General features: G+C 34.2%; 1 protein-coding gene across 1 annotated transcript; it reads right to left on the minus strand.

Annotated features, from left to right (window-relative positions):
* Positions 1 to 2,526: 2,526 nt before the first annotated feature.
* On the minus strand, positions 2,527 to 14,417 carry LOC128858631 (uncharacterized). Its single transcript, XM_054095058.1, has 2 exons — positions 14,056 to 14,417; positions 2,527 to 3,364 (listed from the first exon to the last, which is right to left on the minus strand). The coding sequence occupies exon 2, from the start codon at positions 3,361 to 3,363 to the stop codon at positions 2,533 to 2,535; it is 831 nt and encodes a 276-aa protein (XP_053951033.1). The 5' UTR covers position 3,364; positions 14,056 to 14,417; the 3' UTR covers positions 2,527 to 2,532.
* Positions 14,418 to 15,726: the final 1,309 nt, after the last annotated feature.

Below are 15,726 nucleotides of genomic sequence, written 5' to 3' on the forward strand. Positions count from 1 at the left end.
CGACCATTTTAATGCTAACTTATGCAATTTATTTTTCTTTGTTTACTTTTAAGCTAATTGGCGATGTGAAGAAAGTCCGATTATGGCATCGCTGTCCACAATAACACTGTGCGACGAAATGGGAAACAAATGATCATTATTCACATACTCATGTACCGTTATTATATACTACTTTTGCCTGAGAAGAACCTTACTGAAATTTCCCGGGAAGTATTTTTTTGAAGTATTTGAACACTCCATAGACCCTAAAAACTTAAACTGGTCTGCACCATGTACCACTATCCTTCATTTATTTTACTTATTTACTGGGGTTGAAGTTGCCAATTGTTATGATAGTTTTAAGCTTAAGATAAATGATATCTGTAAAAATAATATACCTGTTGAAGAAAGAAGAAAGGCTAGTATATACTAAAAAATTGATTTTGAGAAATAAATATTTCAAAAAGTTTAAGTTATTACACTCCATCACTCATAAAGATAAATATTTGGAGTTTTCTAGGGAGCTTAAATCTTTGGATAGGAATTCAAAATGAAATTCTATTCTTAAGATCGAATTGGACATAAAATTAAATCTTAGTTCCCTCTGGCGATATATTGAATCCAGGGAATGCGCAAGTATTTTACATATTATAAGGGGTTGGGGGTAGCCAGAGGGCTGAAAAAATGATGGTATTCAACAATTTTTTTTCCTAGTCAATTGCTTTCTTTTACAAAAATAAAAACGTAGCATTAATACATCATGTTTTGACTTGACTTTAGCAAAATTTCAAAATAATATTAATAATTGTAAATGTTATCGCTGTTTGTGTGGAGCCCGTTTCTCCAGAAGTCCCTTGCGGTGAGCATCACAAGCCCTTGGAGATTCATTTAACATCAATCGCACAAAAGAAATTAGTTTTGACTAGTAGATATTCTTGTGTTCGAGAAAAAAACCAACAATAAATTGTTTAAAAAATATCGAAAATAAAAAAAAATCCTTCGATCAGGCACGAGTTTTTTATGTTTTTCAAAAGTAGTATAAATTTTATTGAAATCTACAAAGCGGTTTTTAAGTTACAGTGGTCACGAGTTCAAAAAACATAGTTTTGAGAAAAGCGCATTTAAAGTTTTGCTATCGGTTGCTTGCAGCTGCTGCTAGCTACTTGCTCTCAAACGCTCCGGAGGGCCCGAGCGCCCTTTGTTAATTGTTCAATAGCTCGAGAAGTATTTGTCGGGTTAACTTCAAATTTTCACACAATATTTTTAAGACATTATAATTTAAGAAAATTCCAAAAAAAAAAAATCCAATTTTTTGAAAATTCTGACTACCCCTAACCCCATAATAAAAATCAATCATATTCTTCTCTAGACGCAGTCAATCTTTTTGCCGATTTCTTCCGCTCAAATTTCCAAATAGACTCGGATTTGTTAATGTGTGTCACTTAACCAACAACTCCTCTGTTAGTATTAACCTTAATGATTTCTGATGCTGATGATGGAGTTCGGCAACTGGAGACTTTAATAAAATCTTAACTTTAATTAATGTTCAACATATCCCTTCAACGGAGACAGTTCATAGATGCCTGTACAGTAATGATGAGATGAGTTAAAGATATACTCGGTGATTGCAAGTACAGCGGACTCTATAAATCTTCAATCTGATTTCGATAACGTCGTTGCTTGGTGTAAAAGAAATATGTTTAAATTTTAATTTAAATAAGAAATAAATTGAAATGGTGGTTCTACCAATCGAAGTGAAATTATTGATCTTGGTGTGATATTTGACACTAAATTCTCTTTTCAAAAACCTTTAAGTTACATCATTGTAACACCTTTTATTCGGCATTTTAGTTCGGACTCTGTGCTGACGTCACTTAAAATAGCCGATTCTGTCAAATTCGTCACAAAGTGGTGCCATACATATACATCGAATATTTTTCCGAAAAAAATACAACTCTGACGATAGGTAACGAAAGAGAAGACTTCACGCTTAACAGCTGGTGCTCACTGGGATTTGGTGCATGTGCACTTCTTCTATACAAGCGCCAGCCCCTTTAACAAATGTGATAGCTACATCTCGTATATGTACATATGTATATGCATCTTTCGGCAGTTACACAAACTCCATTTATCAAAGTCAAAATCTTGTTTATGCTTATTTTATATTACAAGTGTGACGTGCGTTAGTAATTGGTTTCATTGTTCCGCCGGCATCTAATAAAAAAATTAGCTTTGGAAATATGGTTGTTGCTAAATGGGAAGTAATTAAACTTTAATTATTGAGAAATGCCAAGAAAAATATTCTTTCTTGCATGTAATGCAGCAGCGAACAGAACTATAAGATTTTCAGTTCAAGGTCGTGTGTATTTGTTTAAAAATTACTATTGCCATGTATCTGTAAATAACTTTAAAACAGAGTAAAGGTGTTTGTGCATACTTGAAATAAAAATAAATTCGAATAACTCTTTCTCACCTTCTAGACCAATTCGCAAAATAAAAATACAAAAGAATTATTATTTTAATTTGTTTTCTTAATTTGTTAGCTTTAATAATTTAATAAATAATTTTCTTATTGAAATAAAGTTTGGACTTAAGATTAAGTGGCGTTAATTGATTCTTTGGTTGCGCATGCGCCACCTGCAGTCTAAATGGCCGCCCATTGAAATAATAATCACCGCGATGCATGCGATAAACTTTACTTTCCCCAGCTACATTCCCTGTTGTCGGTCTACTTGCCGATACATCAATTTCATTTTTACTCGCACTCCCATGGAGAGCGCTCTCTTTACCAACAGGTATGTGATTATTTTCGCTCATCTGATTCAATGATGTGTGCTGATTCGAGCTGATTTTTGATCCACCTGCATTGCCACTACTCACATGAGCTAATTGATTCAAACCAGCCATGCTGCTTGGTGTCATGCTACTTAGTGCTAATGGTACCTCCTGCAGTATGGGTTTAATTTTCATCGGCTGGTAGTCCAATCCTACACCGGGTATATAACGATATGGCATTGGCGGTATAGGAATATAATAGATTTTGGAGTCCTTCTTCGTTTTCTTCGCTTTCGGACTGTTACCATGTTTGCGTAAATGCAGTGGCTTTGATGAGACAATCATGTCTTTGTAGATGTTTGCCAACGATGGACTGTGGAAGAGAACTTTGGAAGCCAGCTCTGATGTCGGTTTACGTTGCTGATACTCGTATGGGTGTTGCTGCTGATGTTGTGCTGCATCCATTGAGAGCATATTTGTGGGATTGAACCCATAAGCACTAGCAAGTGTGCTTGGTAGTGTGAAGATCAATGTGTTGATAATAGCAGGAATCATGACGATGGCAGCAAAGTGACTATTCGGTGATAATTGGCTATGTTGGGAAAACATGCTGAAATTTATGAAAAAAAAATTTAATTTAGTATGTATGTATCTTTAGAGTTTATTTACAAAGTAGTTATTATATATACATATAATTGACGCTAACACCCTTTTCGGGTGTCTGGCCGAGCTCATTTTCCTATTTGTGGCATACATCTTGATGTTGTTCCACAAATGGAGGGACCTACAGTTTCAAGCCGACTCCGAACGGCAGATATTTTTTATAGGGAGCTTTTTTATGGCAGAAAGAAAAAAACTTTTTCTTCATTTTGGTGTTCCACGAAGATTCGAACCTACTTTCTCTCTGAATTCCGAATGGTAGTCACGCACCAACCCATTCGGATACGGCTACCGCAAAGTAGTGTATAATAATACACTCCATTTAAAACAAGGGAATTTTTAGAAATCGAAATTACCAGCTCATATCACATTTTGTGACAAATGATCTTTCAACGAAGGCCTCCCCTTCTTTCTCTTGTACTTAATTCGTTTACCGTGGTCGTCATCAGGGTAGAGAATTCTCAGCCGTGGCTTTGCCTACTTTTTTATTGGAAAAGAATATTTATGCGGCAGGTCCAAACCTAGCGCACAACCAAATATCCTCCTCGGCTGCTTCGCCTTCTCACATTAGCTCGCCCTCAAAAATTCATTATAACTTTGTGCGAAACGAAAATTTTATTCAAAACAAAAGCGACATAAATCAGAAAAATTTCATTGATTTGATATTACTGATTGAGATTTGTGTCCACATGAACAAAGTTCTTTCCTTTGTTCCCTCGTTCTTCTTCCGTCTTCTAGCTATAGAAAAATGAAACACCGGAGTACTTTAGAACCATTTTCTAAAAAAAATTTTGCGTAAATTAAAATATGTATTAAAATATTTTTACTATAGGTCTAAAGGAAATAAAGTAGGGAGTTAGAATTTTTCTTAACTAAACAATTTCATTAGCCTAAGAACGTTTCTTCAATTTTTTCCAAAAAATGTATGAAGGTGTTTTGGTATCGCATTTTAGTAAGCGGTAAGTTTGGTAAGTGCTAATTTTTTTTAATTAAAACTTCCTTGATTTAAATAAGGTAAAATGTACTTATGCTGCACTTTACAAGATTTTGATAATCGCTGCCCGTAAACTGCTTTATGTAAATTATTCTCGACCTTAAGTTGAAATGAAAGTCAAAAAAAAAAAAACTGCAACACAAAAACTGTTAAGTGCAATACAAAAGTTAATAGTAGCTTTCTCAAACTCGGTAATTTTCCAAAAGATGGCGTATAAGTTCTTTTTATTTATAAAAGGTCTGGTTTTTGGAATGAGCGTGCATGTAAAATTTTTAGTTAAATTAAGTTTTAAAAAATGTCATATGTTAATATTTTGGAAAGAAGTATATTTATCGCCACCACTCACAAAGGTACCTCCCAGGTATTGAGAGGTCCTAAAATAACATAAATAACTAAAGTAAAGACTTCAGTTATAATTAGGACCAAAATATTGTTTAGATTGCTTGCATTTTGACCATTTGAGTGACAGACTTGTGTCAATTACAATGCCAATGCCCTAATGAAGTATGCCTTTGTGATAAAAACGACGACACTGTTCAGTGACTCATCATATTCTTATAACCATAAGGTTTGAACTGTTTGGATAAGTGGATATCTGTATAATAATGATTGAGCAAAATTCGCAGTGGATTTGTTCTCTGGCAAAAAAACAAAAAGAAATTGGTGACTAAAAAAAAATTAACTATTTTTGTAGTAACCCTGAAAACCTCTGAAAATTCTTCGTTAATATGGTTTTTTTTTTAATTTTTGGTATATTTGGACATTTGTGAAGAGAAATTCTAAGAGAAGATTGAATAATATCGATCTGTAAATATATAAGTACATTTAAGATACATTTTTTTCTATGAAAATTCAATGATAATTTTCAACTCGCTAACGCGAAAAAAAAACAATTAATCACCTATTTTATTTATCGAAGCATTGGGTATTATCAAGGAAATACAATTTTTCTGCATTCGAAAGATAAAATTAATGGGTCATCCGCCTTACAGACCTGATTTGGCACTTAAATGCGAGAACAACGTTTTTCAACGCCTGAAGAAAATGTGGAAGCCTTTGAATAACTTTTGAAAATTCGATCAAGCGTATGCAGAAGTACTTCTTCTTCTTAATTGGCGCGATAACCGCTCACGCGATTTTGGCCGAGTTTAACAAAGCGCGCCAGTCGTTTCTTTCTCGTGCTAACCGGCGCCAATTGGACACACCAAGTGAAGCCAAGTCCTTCTCCACCTCATCTTTCCAAAGCAGAGGAATCCTTCCTCTTCTACTACCAGCTGGTACCGCATCGAATACTTTCAAAGCCAGAGCGTTTATATCCATTCGGACGGCATGACCCAGCCAACGTAGCCACTGGATCTTTATTCGTAGCATCGCCCAGGAGCTAAATATCAACCATAAAACAGTTTTAAATCATTTGCGAAAAAATTCTACGCAAAAATAATGTATTTTTTTCCACAAATTAATATATAAGATAATACCTATGACCACTCTAGCTGGTTTCGATCAATATACAGCTACATTGAGGGAATCTGGTGCTACAAAAAATCATCAGCCGCTAAATTTTAGCAAGCTTTGATCGCATTGCCATATTCTTCCATAAGGGGTTGGGATGCTGGAAAATAGTTTCTCATACATTTTTATTTGCTTTCTTCATACCAAATCGGGATTTTTATTTTTTTGTTGTATGCTTCCTTAATAAACCGCTTACTTCAAGACAAGCTTACAATTGACAGTGCGCCTCAAACCGAACAAACGGTATAGACTTTAGTGGACCATTAAACTTCATGCATCGGATTGTCTCCACCAAAGCTTCCTGACTTATCACCATACAAAAGCACATAGCAGATTTACTACGAAACTTATTGTTTACGAAACCATACAATTTTTGGTCACTGGTCTAAAATATATAAACTGATGTAATTATTATTTTGAGTCCATAACTACAAATGACTACTATTCAATGCAGAAAAGTCATCAAATTTAATGCGCTGCTTGAATATAATTGTAATTCGTATCAACTTAGCAGATTTCTTAGAAATTAGAAATTAGAAATTAGAAATTAGATTGATGAAATTTTTTTCTCCTGCATTTCACCTGTCCGCAAACAATGCTCGAAAATCACATAGGAAACAATTAACCGAATATGGCAACGAAGATGTGGTGTCAACAAAATTGTAGTTCCAGCGTTGGCGTTAAAAATAACAGCAATGCCACTGATCTTTCGTCAACTCGATGTGAAACACGGTCCATGAACGCTCGATTGAAGAAGACAGTAATTTGAGTACACATTAATCAAAAAGGATGATTGATGATTAATAAGCAGGCGCAATCGGAGAGTAAGTTATTTACACACAGGCACTTATATGAATACGTAAATTGTATGGAAGAGCGTATATTGAAATTTGGCATGGCAAAAATAGTAATAAAAAGAACAATTCGCTTTAAGTACTTTGTGTAATTATACAATAATAACTACGTTATGTGAATTGAAAGTTGATTTGGCGCATATGTGAAAGAAATTAATATTCCAAAAAAAAATACACAAAAACAAAAAATTATGGACAAACATATATCTTTCAACAATTAGCCACATTCACACAGATTATTACATAATTATATATTTAGAATAATTAACAGAATTTGATTGAGTTTAAATTGCGTAATTAATGTGCGCGTTCAGGCATAGCGACAGTTCGTCACGCAAAAATTGCCATGCATAGCTCCTTCAATCTGCCGCCCTGAGGTAATCACTTGTCTGACAGTCAACGCTCGTGCAAAAAACCGGCAATATCTCGCATCGCATGCTCCCCACCCATTTTGTTGGTTAAACAAGCAGACGCGTTCGTCAATCCATACGCTCGGTGATCTATAGACTTCAGTATCGGTATCAGTTCAGCTATCGAATATCATCGCCTTAGGCTAAACTCAAACTTTATATGATTAATGAACAGCACTTGAACGATTGATTAAAATCTGCTTTAATTGGCGACTAAATTCGTAACTACAAGCACACACACGCACACGTACGCAAGTATAAGTGTACATCAACTTCTTAAGGCGGCCATTGGCTTTACATTTCTATGTTAAATAAGTATTTCTTTGCTGTTTGTGTTTTTTTGTTTCTTTTGTGTTTGCAAAGCAAAGATCTTCTGTCGTGTGACCGCTATGGTCATTGGGATTTTGGGCATTGTGCCTTCGTAGACCGTACCCATTCTTGTTCTTTATGCAACTCGGCGGTTTCAAAAAATTTATGCAAATTAATTCATTGATAAATACACGTCAAGAGTTGAAGTATGGGTGTGCTCTTTTTCTGCTGTGCTACTACCATGTTTTTGTGAAACTTTTTTGTTTTTAATTTTGTGTTTGTATGAAGGTATACAGTCGTATACACCAGTAAATGTATGTAAAGTTCTGTTGTAATCTGTTGTATTCTGTGGTACTCCTAATCTTGCGTAAATTTTGCAAATATTGAGTCAAGTGTGTTGGAAAATTTATTTATATTATACGTAGAATCCATGTTCTACTACTTGTACATAAATGTGAAGATCTTAGATATTGCTGCAATTTACGTATTAATTTTTTCAGTTGCAAACATAAGAATAAATTATGGAAACCCATTTGATTTAGAGTCTAGATAAAAAGTACAACTATAAATTGCGGCATAAGAAAGCGAAATCAACATTTAATAATAATATATGTAAATAATAAAAAGGTCTGTCGCAAAAGTTCGCGGACTAGTTAATAAAACTAAAAAAGACGCAGAGTTGATTCATTTTATTTAAAATTTTACGATCGCACCAATTTTGTATGAGTGCACTTATGTACATATTTTACATTATTTTATGTTTTCCAGAATGGGAAATATTTTCCTGCATTAGAAGCCACTGTACTTCCTTCAACAACAATTTCTGGTACTTTGCAGTCTAAATAAATGGTACAAATTTAGATTTATATCAACTTATCTACAAAGCTTGTATCTGTTATAATAAAATTTCTCCCAATACAAACAAAAAAACAAATTTTACAACAAAAATTTTTGTAAAGGTGGCTGCTGTAGTCAAATCGGTTGGTACAGGATTACCAGTCGGTAGTACCAGTGTTCGAGAGACATTAAATGATGGAAACGGTTTTTTATAATAGCGGTCGCCTCTCGGCAGGCATTGGCAAGCCTGCGAATGTGTTTCTGTCTTGAAAAAGTTTCTCATAAAAATCCATCTGCCGTTCGGAGTCGGCATAAAACTGTTGCAATATCAAGATGCCCCCCATCAGGATTGGGCATTCTGCACTGCACTAACTTTTTAGTGGTAGTTAAAATAAGGGTTTTATTATCACTAAATCTTCGGTTTTTAAGTGTTTTAACTATCCATTAATTATTTTGTGCACTATGCCAAACCATTTTTTCGGACTGCAACACCACAAACTTCCGAAAATTCATTACAGAGATAATATAAAATTCATGAAGGATTAATAGAATGAGTTGGAGTTAAGGAAAATTATATTGGAAAAACAAAATAATTGTATTTAATTTGTTTTCCAATATTTTTCTACTAACTTATAGATCTACTCAGCATCGAAACAGCAGACTGAGCCATAGAGAACACTCTTCCGAGCTCTCAAATAAACTTCAACATCGACAGCCAAGTAGCCATCAAAGCAATATCAGCTGTAATGACAAACTCACACTGCGTACGACAATACCGGAACAGGTTGGACGAACTAGGAACTGAAAAAAAGCCACCATCTACTGGGTTCTAGGATACAAGGGAATCGAAGGAAACGAGAAAGTGGATATATTAGCCAAAGTAGCCGTAAATCTTCCTGTAGCTAGCACGGCCGGTATACAACCACCTCTCTTGAAGAACGACTAGATACAGATGAAGCAGCAGGATCGCGAAAATCATGCTACGCAGGCACAATGTCAGGTCTACAAAGTATATTTCCTCTCTTCCCAGGAAAGAGTGTAAACTTGTAGTGGGGATACTGACGGGACACTGTCTCACTCCATCGTACGCGACCAAACTGTAGCATGCACAATATGTAACGAAGTCAATGCGAGGGGAACTCTGGAACACCTACTCTGTCACTGCCCTGCACTTAGCAAATCACGAGTAAACAGCTTACGTTCTGCATCATTTTCGGCATTAGAAATATAACAAAATATAAAGATCTTTAACTCTCCAAACACTTGGTATCACAAGGGATCAATTTCTGGTCTATGCGCGATCAACAGGACCAGCCAAGCCCAACCTAACCTAGCCTGCTTACGTTCTGCATCATTTTCAACATTAGAAATACAACAAAGTATAAAGATCTTTAACTCTCCAAACACTTGGTATCACAAGGGATCAATTTCTGGTCTATGCGCGATCTACAGGACCAGCCAAGCCCAACCTAACCTAACCTGTAGAACCATATGAAAACATGATAGAATCTTCAAATTTTTTAAAATCTTTTCATTTATGTTATTAAAAAATGTTGCTATGTTGTAATTGTATCTAATGTAATTAGTTGTTGCTCAAACTGGAAAAATTAACTATTTTTATGCTCAACTTAATTTTAATATGCTTCTGCTGATGTGGAAATTTTATAAACGTTTAAATACGATACGCGTTTCTAATGGATTCACTGGGTACAAATAAGTCCATGTAACAGCCGATTGAAAATTCTTTTGTATCCAGCTGATTCTGTGAAGGTGCTTCTTGCAGGTGAGTAATAGAAAATCTTCAAAAAATACATAACCTGCAATAAACTAGTGTCTATAGGCGAAATAATATTTTTATATGTAAGAGTATACAAATTATGGTGTTTGTTCGAACGATAGAGGGAAAGCACCTCAGAAGTAGTATTTTTACCTGTTAGATGGTGCTGATATCAGGATATTTCATAAAATCGTATGTACGATCGAATTTGTTTCATATTCATATTCATGCAATTTTGTAGTCTTGAACTTTAATGAAGAAGAAAAACTTCGATATTTATGGGCTTAGTAACTAGCTGCTGGAACCCTTGATTGTAAATACTTTTTAAATTTAAATATATTTTTGTAATTCGCATGGCTTCTGCTTACATGAGATATAACATATGGGCTGAAAAGTCGCGGGCCTAACACATAGAAGGCACTAATTTTTAGTGCATTCACCTTCTTTTCAGTTAGTACTAACCTTAAAAAGACAGCTGTTAAAACTTCATGATATTCTATTCATTAGTTCCTCAGTTATTGTGTTAAGAGTGACGCTACTTTTGTTATTTTCAAAATAATGGATCAAAAAATACCGTTCAAGCGAGGGCTGAGTTCTATCAGAAACAATAATAAAACGATGGTTTGCTGACTTTAAATGTGGTCGTAGAGACACCGATGATACAAAACGCCAAGGACGTCCAAATGAGGCGGTAACACCAGAAAACATCAAAAAATCCATAAAATCGTTTTGAAGGATCGAAAAGTGAAGTTGCGTGAGTTAGTTGACATAAAAAAAATGCTCGCCGGTAGGAAATTTCACTCGAATTAAGAGGTTATCGCTGAGAGCCAATTTTGAGGAACAAGATAAATTGTTCTACAAAAGTGGTATTCAAATGTTAGAGCGGCGCAGAAATTATTGATAAAGCTAATATTGAACAAAAAAAAATCTGTTTTCTGGTTGCGAAGGGTGAAAATCAGAAAAATTAATTTTTGTAGAAGTTCAGTACAAACTTTTTCAATATAATTTTTTTTCAATGTTTGTGTACTTAATATATATATATGTATATATATAATTGGTGCGGTCACCCCGGTTTGAGTGTTTGCCCAGCTCCTCCTCCTATTTGCGGTGGCGTGCGTCTTGATGTTGTTCCACAAATGGAGAGACCTTCAGTTTCAAGCCGACTCCGAACGGCAGATATTTTTTATGAGGAGCTTTTTCATGGCAGAAATACACTCGGAAGTTTGCCATTGCCTGCCGAGGTCGACCGCTATTAGAAACAATTTTTTCTTAATTTTGGTGTTTCATCAGGATTTTAACCTACGTTCTCTCTGAATTCCAGATAGTACTCACTCACCAAACCTTTCGGCTACGGCGATGTACTGAATATGCATATTGTAAAGAAATCGTCTCATGAAAGCACTGTGCCTCCAACAAATAGATGTGAAATTATCTCCACTTATTAAAAATGGGTTTTTTTAAATCATAGCATATGTCAGTAGTGAAATTTTACAGAAATAAAAAAAATATTGACAATTATATGCTGTTTTGTAAGGGCGTAACCCAGAACAAAATCTAATTATTAAGTAAATGTCGTAACAATGTTTTTAAAGTTTTTTTTAAGTTCCTTTTTATGAAATATGTTTATAATTTATATTTAGTATTCTCAAGAAAAATCATTTTCAGCCAGATTACATCAATTGCTATTGCTATGATTCATCGCCAAAAATCTCTAAATAAATTTGAGCAAGATTTTTCGTTCTAGCTTAAAAACATTTCTATTGGATAGATTTTAGCGATCAATAAAATGAGTCGGTTAATATATACCAGCTGGTTTTTACATGACGTTAGAATTCCGATTCTAAGATATTTGCCATAGTTAAAAATTTACATCGGCCGCCGTAGAAGGATTGACTACCATTCGACACATATTCAAAGCCCCAATTGGAAGGAAAAGTGGTTTCTAATAGCGGCTGCTTCGCGGTAGGCAATGGCAAACCTCCGAGTACATTTCTGCCATGAAAAGCTTCTCTTACAAAACGGTCTACCGTTCAGAGTGAGGATAAGACTGTAGGCCGCCCCGTTTGCGGAAAACATCAAGACACTCACCGCAATTAGGAGGAGGAGCTCAGCCAAATACCCAAAACGAACGTAAATGTCATATATAAAATATATATATCCTCCTCCTATTGCAGTTCTTAAAAAAATCCTTAATAATTAATAGAAAAACATGACAAATTCCAATATTAAAAGTGTCAAAAAACAAAAATATGTGTGTATGCCCAAAGTGGCGCAGAATTAATCTTAATCTTAATCTTAAGTTAATACTAAATAAAAATCATTTTGAGTGATGGAAATCTTTATTTTGACCATTACGCTCTTCATGCTTGCCTGTTTATATGCTGCAACTGTTTAGTTGACAAGTGCCAAATTTGTTTAACGTACGACATTTGCAAAAATTAAAAATCTTCCGATAGGGTGATTAGTTTTGCGTTTTTTTTAATTCGACAATAACACCGGGAACAAAAGTTTGCTAGCGCAGGGAAGCGAGAAATTTGGACTGTAGTATCTATTGGAATAAGTTAGTAGAAATAAATGGAAAATAATGTTTTGTACCTTTTGTTTTTTTCAATTTTTTTTCCAAATCCTTTTATTTCTTTATTCCCTTTTTCTTTATGTATTTCCTTAATATTATAATATGAAATTAAAAAATTAAAAAAAAAAAATATTCCCATTAATTTGTGTCGCAGATTTGCTTTAGGAAGTGATTATAAACAATGTAGGCTACGAAATTAAATTATTTTAATAAAAGAAAGAATCTTACGAAACAAATATCTTCACAACGCCGTGATTTTCCCAACGCTCCTTATTAATATGATAAAATATTTTTCGTTTTCTCGCAAAATAAAAAGGAGTTGCGGTACAGTTTTTAATTTTTCTTTTAGAACAAATTTTTATTCCGTGAGCTATAAATGTAAATAAAATCTAATATTTCTTTTGAACTAAAATTAATTAAATTTTAAATTAATTAATCATATTTGTTTGGAGATTTTTATCGATAAAAGATCCAAAATCACATTTAAGAAACATCACCTAGCGCTCGGCAATTTTTAGCGTTTTTGAGTTTTGGCGATTTTTAGAGTTTTAGAGTTTTAGCGGCAGCGAATGCTAGAGTCCGACTGCTACCAAAATGGATGTCGTTAAAGAGGGTTGGAGCACTGGTGTTAACACTGCTTTATTAACAAACTTTTTCCGATTCTCATAAAATGTTTCATAATTTATCTTTCATACGATAGTTAAGGAAAAGCGGGTAGTTAAGGAAAAAGTTTTACATCTTTCACTTCACATAAATATTAGGTAATTTGTGGCAATTTACAAGCCTTATTTCGATTACTAATTCAATTTAGGCCACTAGGCGGTACTGCTTGTGTAAGTACATAGTAATATAATATCATACGTGCATATTCAGCAGTTAACTAAACCAAAGATTTAAGCAACGAACTTGTTTTTGAGAAGTGTGAACTAATATTAGCTAGTATACAACTGTAAGTAGAAGTTATAAGGGTCAAATAAAGCTGTAAGGTTCAAATTGATTTTTAATACATACAATCTCTTTTATAACTGAGGTTGTATAGATAATTTCATTCAGTTAAATTTAAAAATATTCAAACAAATTTTTGTATTTTTCTTAACTCCAAGAACTTTAAGACGAAAAAATTTAAAACATTTTTTTCAAAACAAACAGTTGAATGAATATAAGAGCTAAGAGATTATTGCGACTTTCTTCATACACATAAATGTTTAGTAAATTGGTTCAGCGTCCCAATAATTCTGTGTATTTCAATTTGACTAATTTTCGCAACACATCTTTATTACAGCCAAAATTGTTATGTCGTTTTGTCTTATAACTTTTTGATAATCTTATTTAAATCACGTTGTATTTTTACTGCTGCCGTAATTAACACTCACTTGAAACTATTTATGACGCAGGTGCTTATTTATATAAAATAAAATAATAAATGTTCAATTTGTTTTTATTTTCAATTAATTGAAATCTCGTTTCTTTTTTTATGTATTGACTGTCAATTATCGCGACATTAGTACTTAGCGAGTTACTTTTCACTAATTCAATTAATTTTGTAAAATTGTTTAAAACGTGAGGATACAATGTGAAATGATTACACCTCGATGGTGCAGAGCGCACTAACTTCGGAACCGTTTCAATTCACTGATAGCTTAAGATTAAATATTTGGTGCGAACGCCTCGAGTTGCGGCAAATAAATGAGATTTGCGTTGTAATTCGTTTTTCTTAAAAGCAGAAATTCATGGTAAGCGCAGCTAGCCATACCAAGCCAAGCAACCAAGTATTTGCCGACAGAATCTTCGCACCACACGCAGATCAGCTGTGTAAGTAGGCTTTGCAATGGTGGCGGGTGATGTGAGAGACGCACTGTTGTGAGCATCGCTACCAGCGAAACAGAGCACGGGAAAAGTCATTTGGAATACTTAGTGGCAGCGTTGGTGTCGGCTATGGTGGCAATCTATATGCACATGCATACATATATACTCATGACCGTGACAATGCTAAGAGCGTTTACAACAGCACCAGTGTCATGAACAGTAGCAACAAGTTGACAATTGATGTGCGGCAATAGTAGCCGTTTACTGATATCTACTTAGCTGTTGGACGTTTTTGCAACCTGATGCGTCTAGTTTATGTCTGACTGTTGATCATTTTCGGTGGTCGACGTTTGACATACTCGTAACAGTGTAGCTGATAGTGAGTGTCGATAATGAGTGAGTGGTGAGTGGTGTTAATGTTAGGCATAGCAATGCAAAGCTTGCAATTGAATTATGCACGGCGCATGGTGCAACTTCATTGGTCAAAAATAAAAATAAAAACAATGATTGTAGGGAACTCTAAAATACTAGGTGTAATATTAAGGGAAAATCCTAGTTCAGTGGAAGCCATATTCTTTTTTTCCTGTGTGACTTCTTGGGGATCCAACAGCACTCCATCTCCAATATTTTTTCACAAAGACTTTGACTTGCATTATTTGCCACCCAAACTACATTTCTAGCCGTGTTAAAACCTTAAAGATAAAACTCCAATCAAAAACATTTAGTTGAATTCCATTTAAATTATACAAGATTTCCCTTTTATATTTATCGCGTTAGCAAAACTACATTTGATGAGTAGTAATTCGATATTTCCAATGAAAACTTTGGCATTTTTCAGCATATACTTATGGTACATATGAGGTTTTCGTTTAAGAAGAAATTTAGTTGTAGATATTTATATCTTGTTTTATTTATGATACGATTGAATTAATATTATTTTAAAATCAGTTTTCTAATACTGTAAATTGTACTTAACAGAAGCAATAAATAATGGAGTCAATAAAAAAAAAATGTGTTGCGTTCTTTTTTCAGTGAGTTGAAAATTTTGTCTCACCCAATAGTTGGAATTAACTCGAGAAAATTTTCGTGCGATGATTTATTATGATTTTCGAAGTGGATTATGGAGATAGGAGTGCATTAATCAACACACTTCGACTTTTGGCGTTGAGGCACCACACTTAGCCATTGTGAGAGGCTAGTAGAACGAGCTCCAACGTGGGTGTTGATCCTTCCAGGAT

Source organism: Anastrepha ludens, chromosome 2 (assembly GCF_028408465.1).
Source record: "Anastrepha ludens isolate Willacy chromosome 2, idAnaLude1.1, whole genome shotgun sequence".
NCBI lineage: Eukaryota > Metazoa > Arthropoda > Insecta > Diptera > Tephritidae > Anastrepha > Anastrepha ludens.

Excerpts from the sequence above, each read along its gene's own strand:
- LOC128858631 (XM_054095058.1), bottom strand. The coding sequence starts at position 3,363 with ATGTTTTCCCAACATAGCCAATTATCACCGAATAGTCACTTTGCTGCC.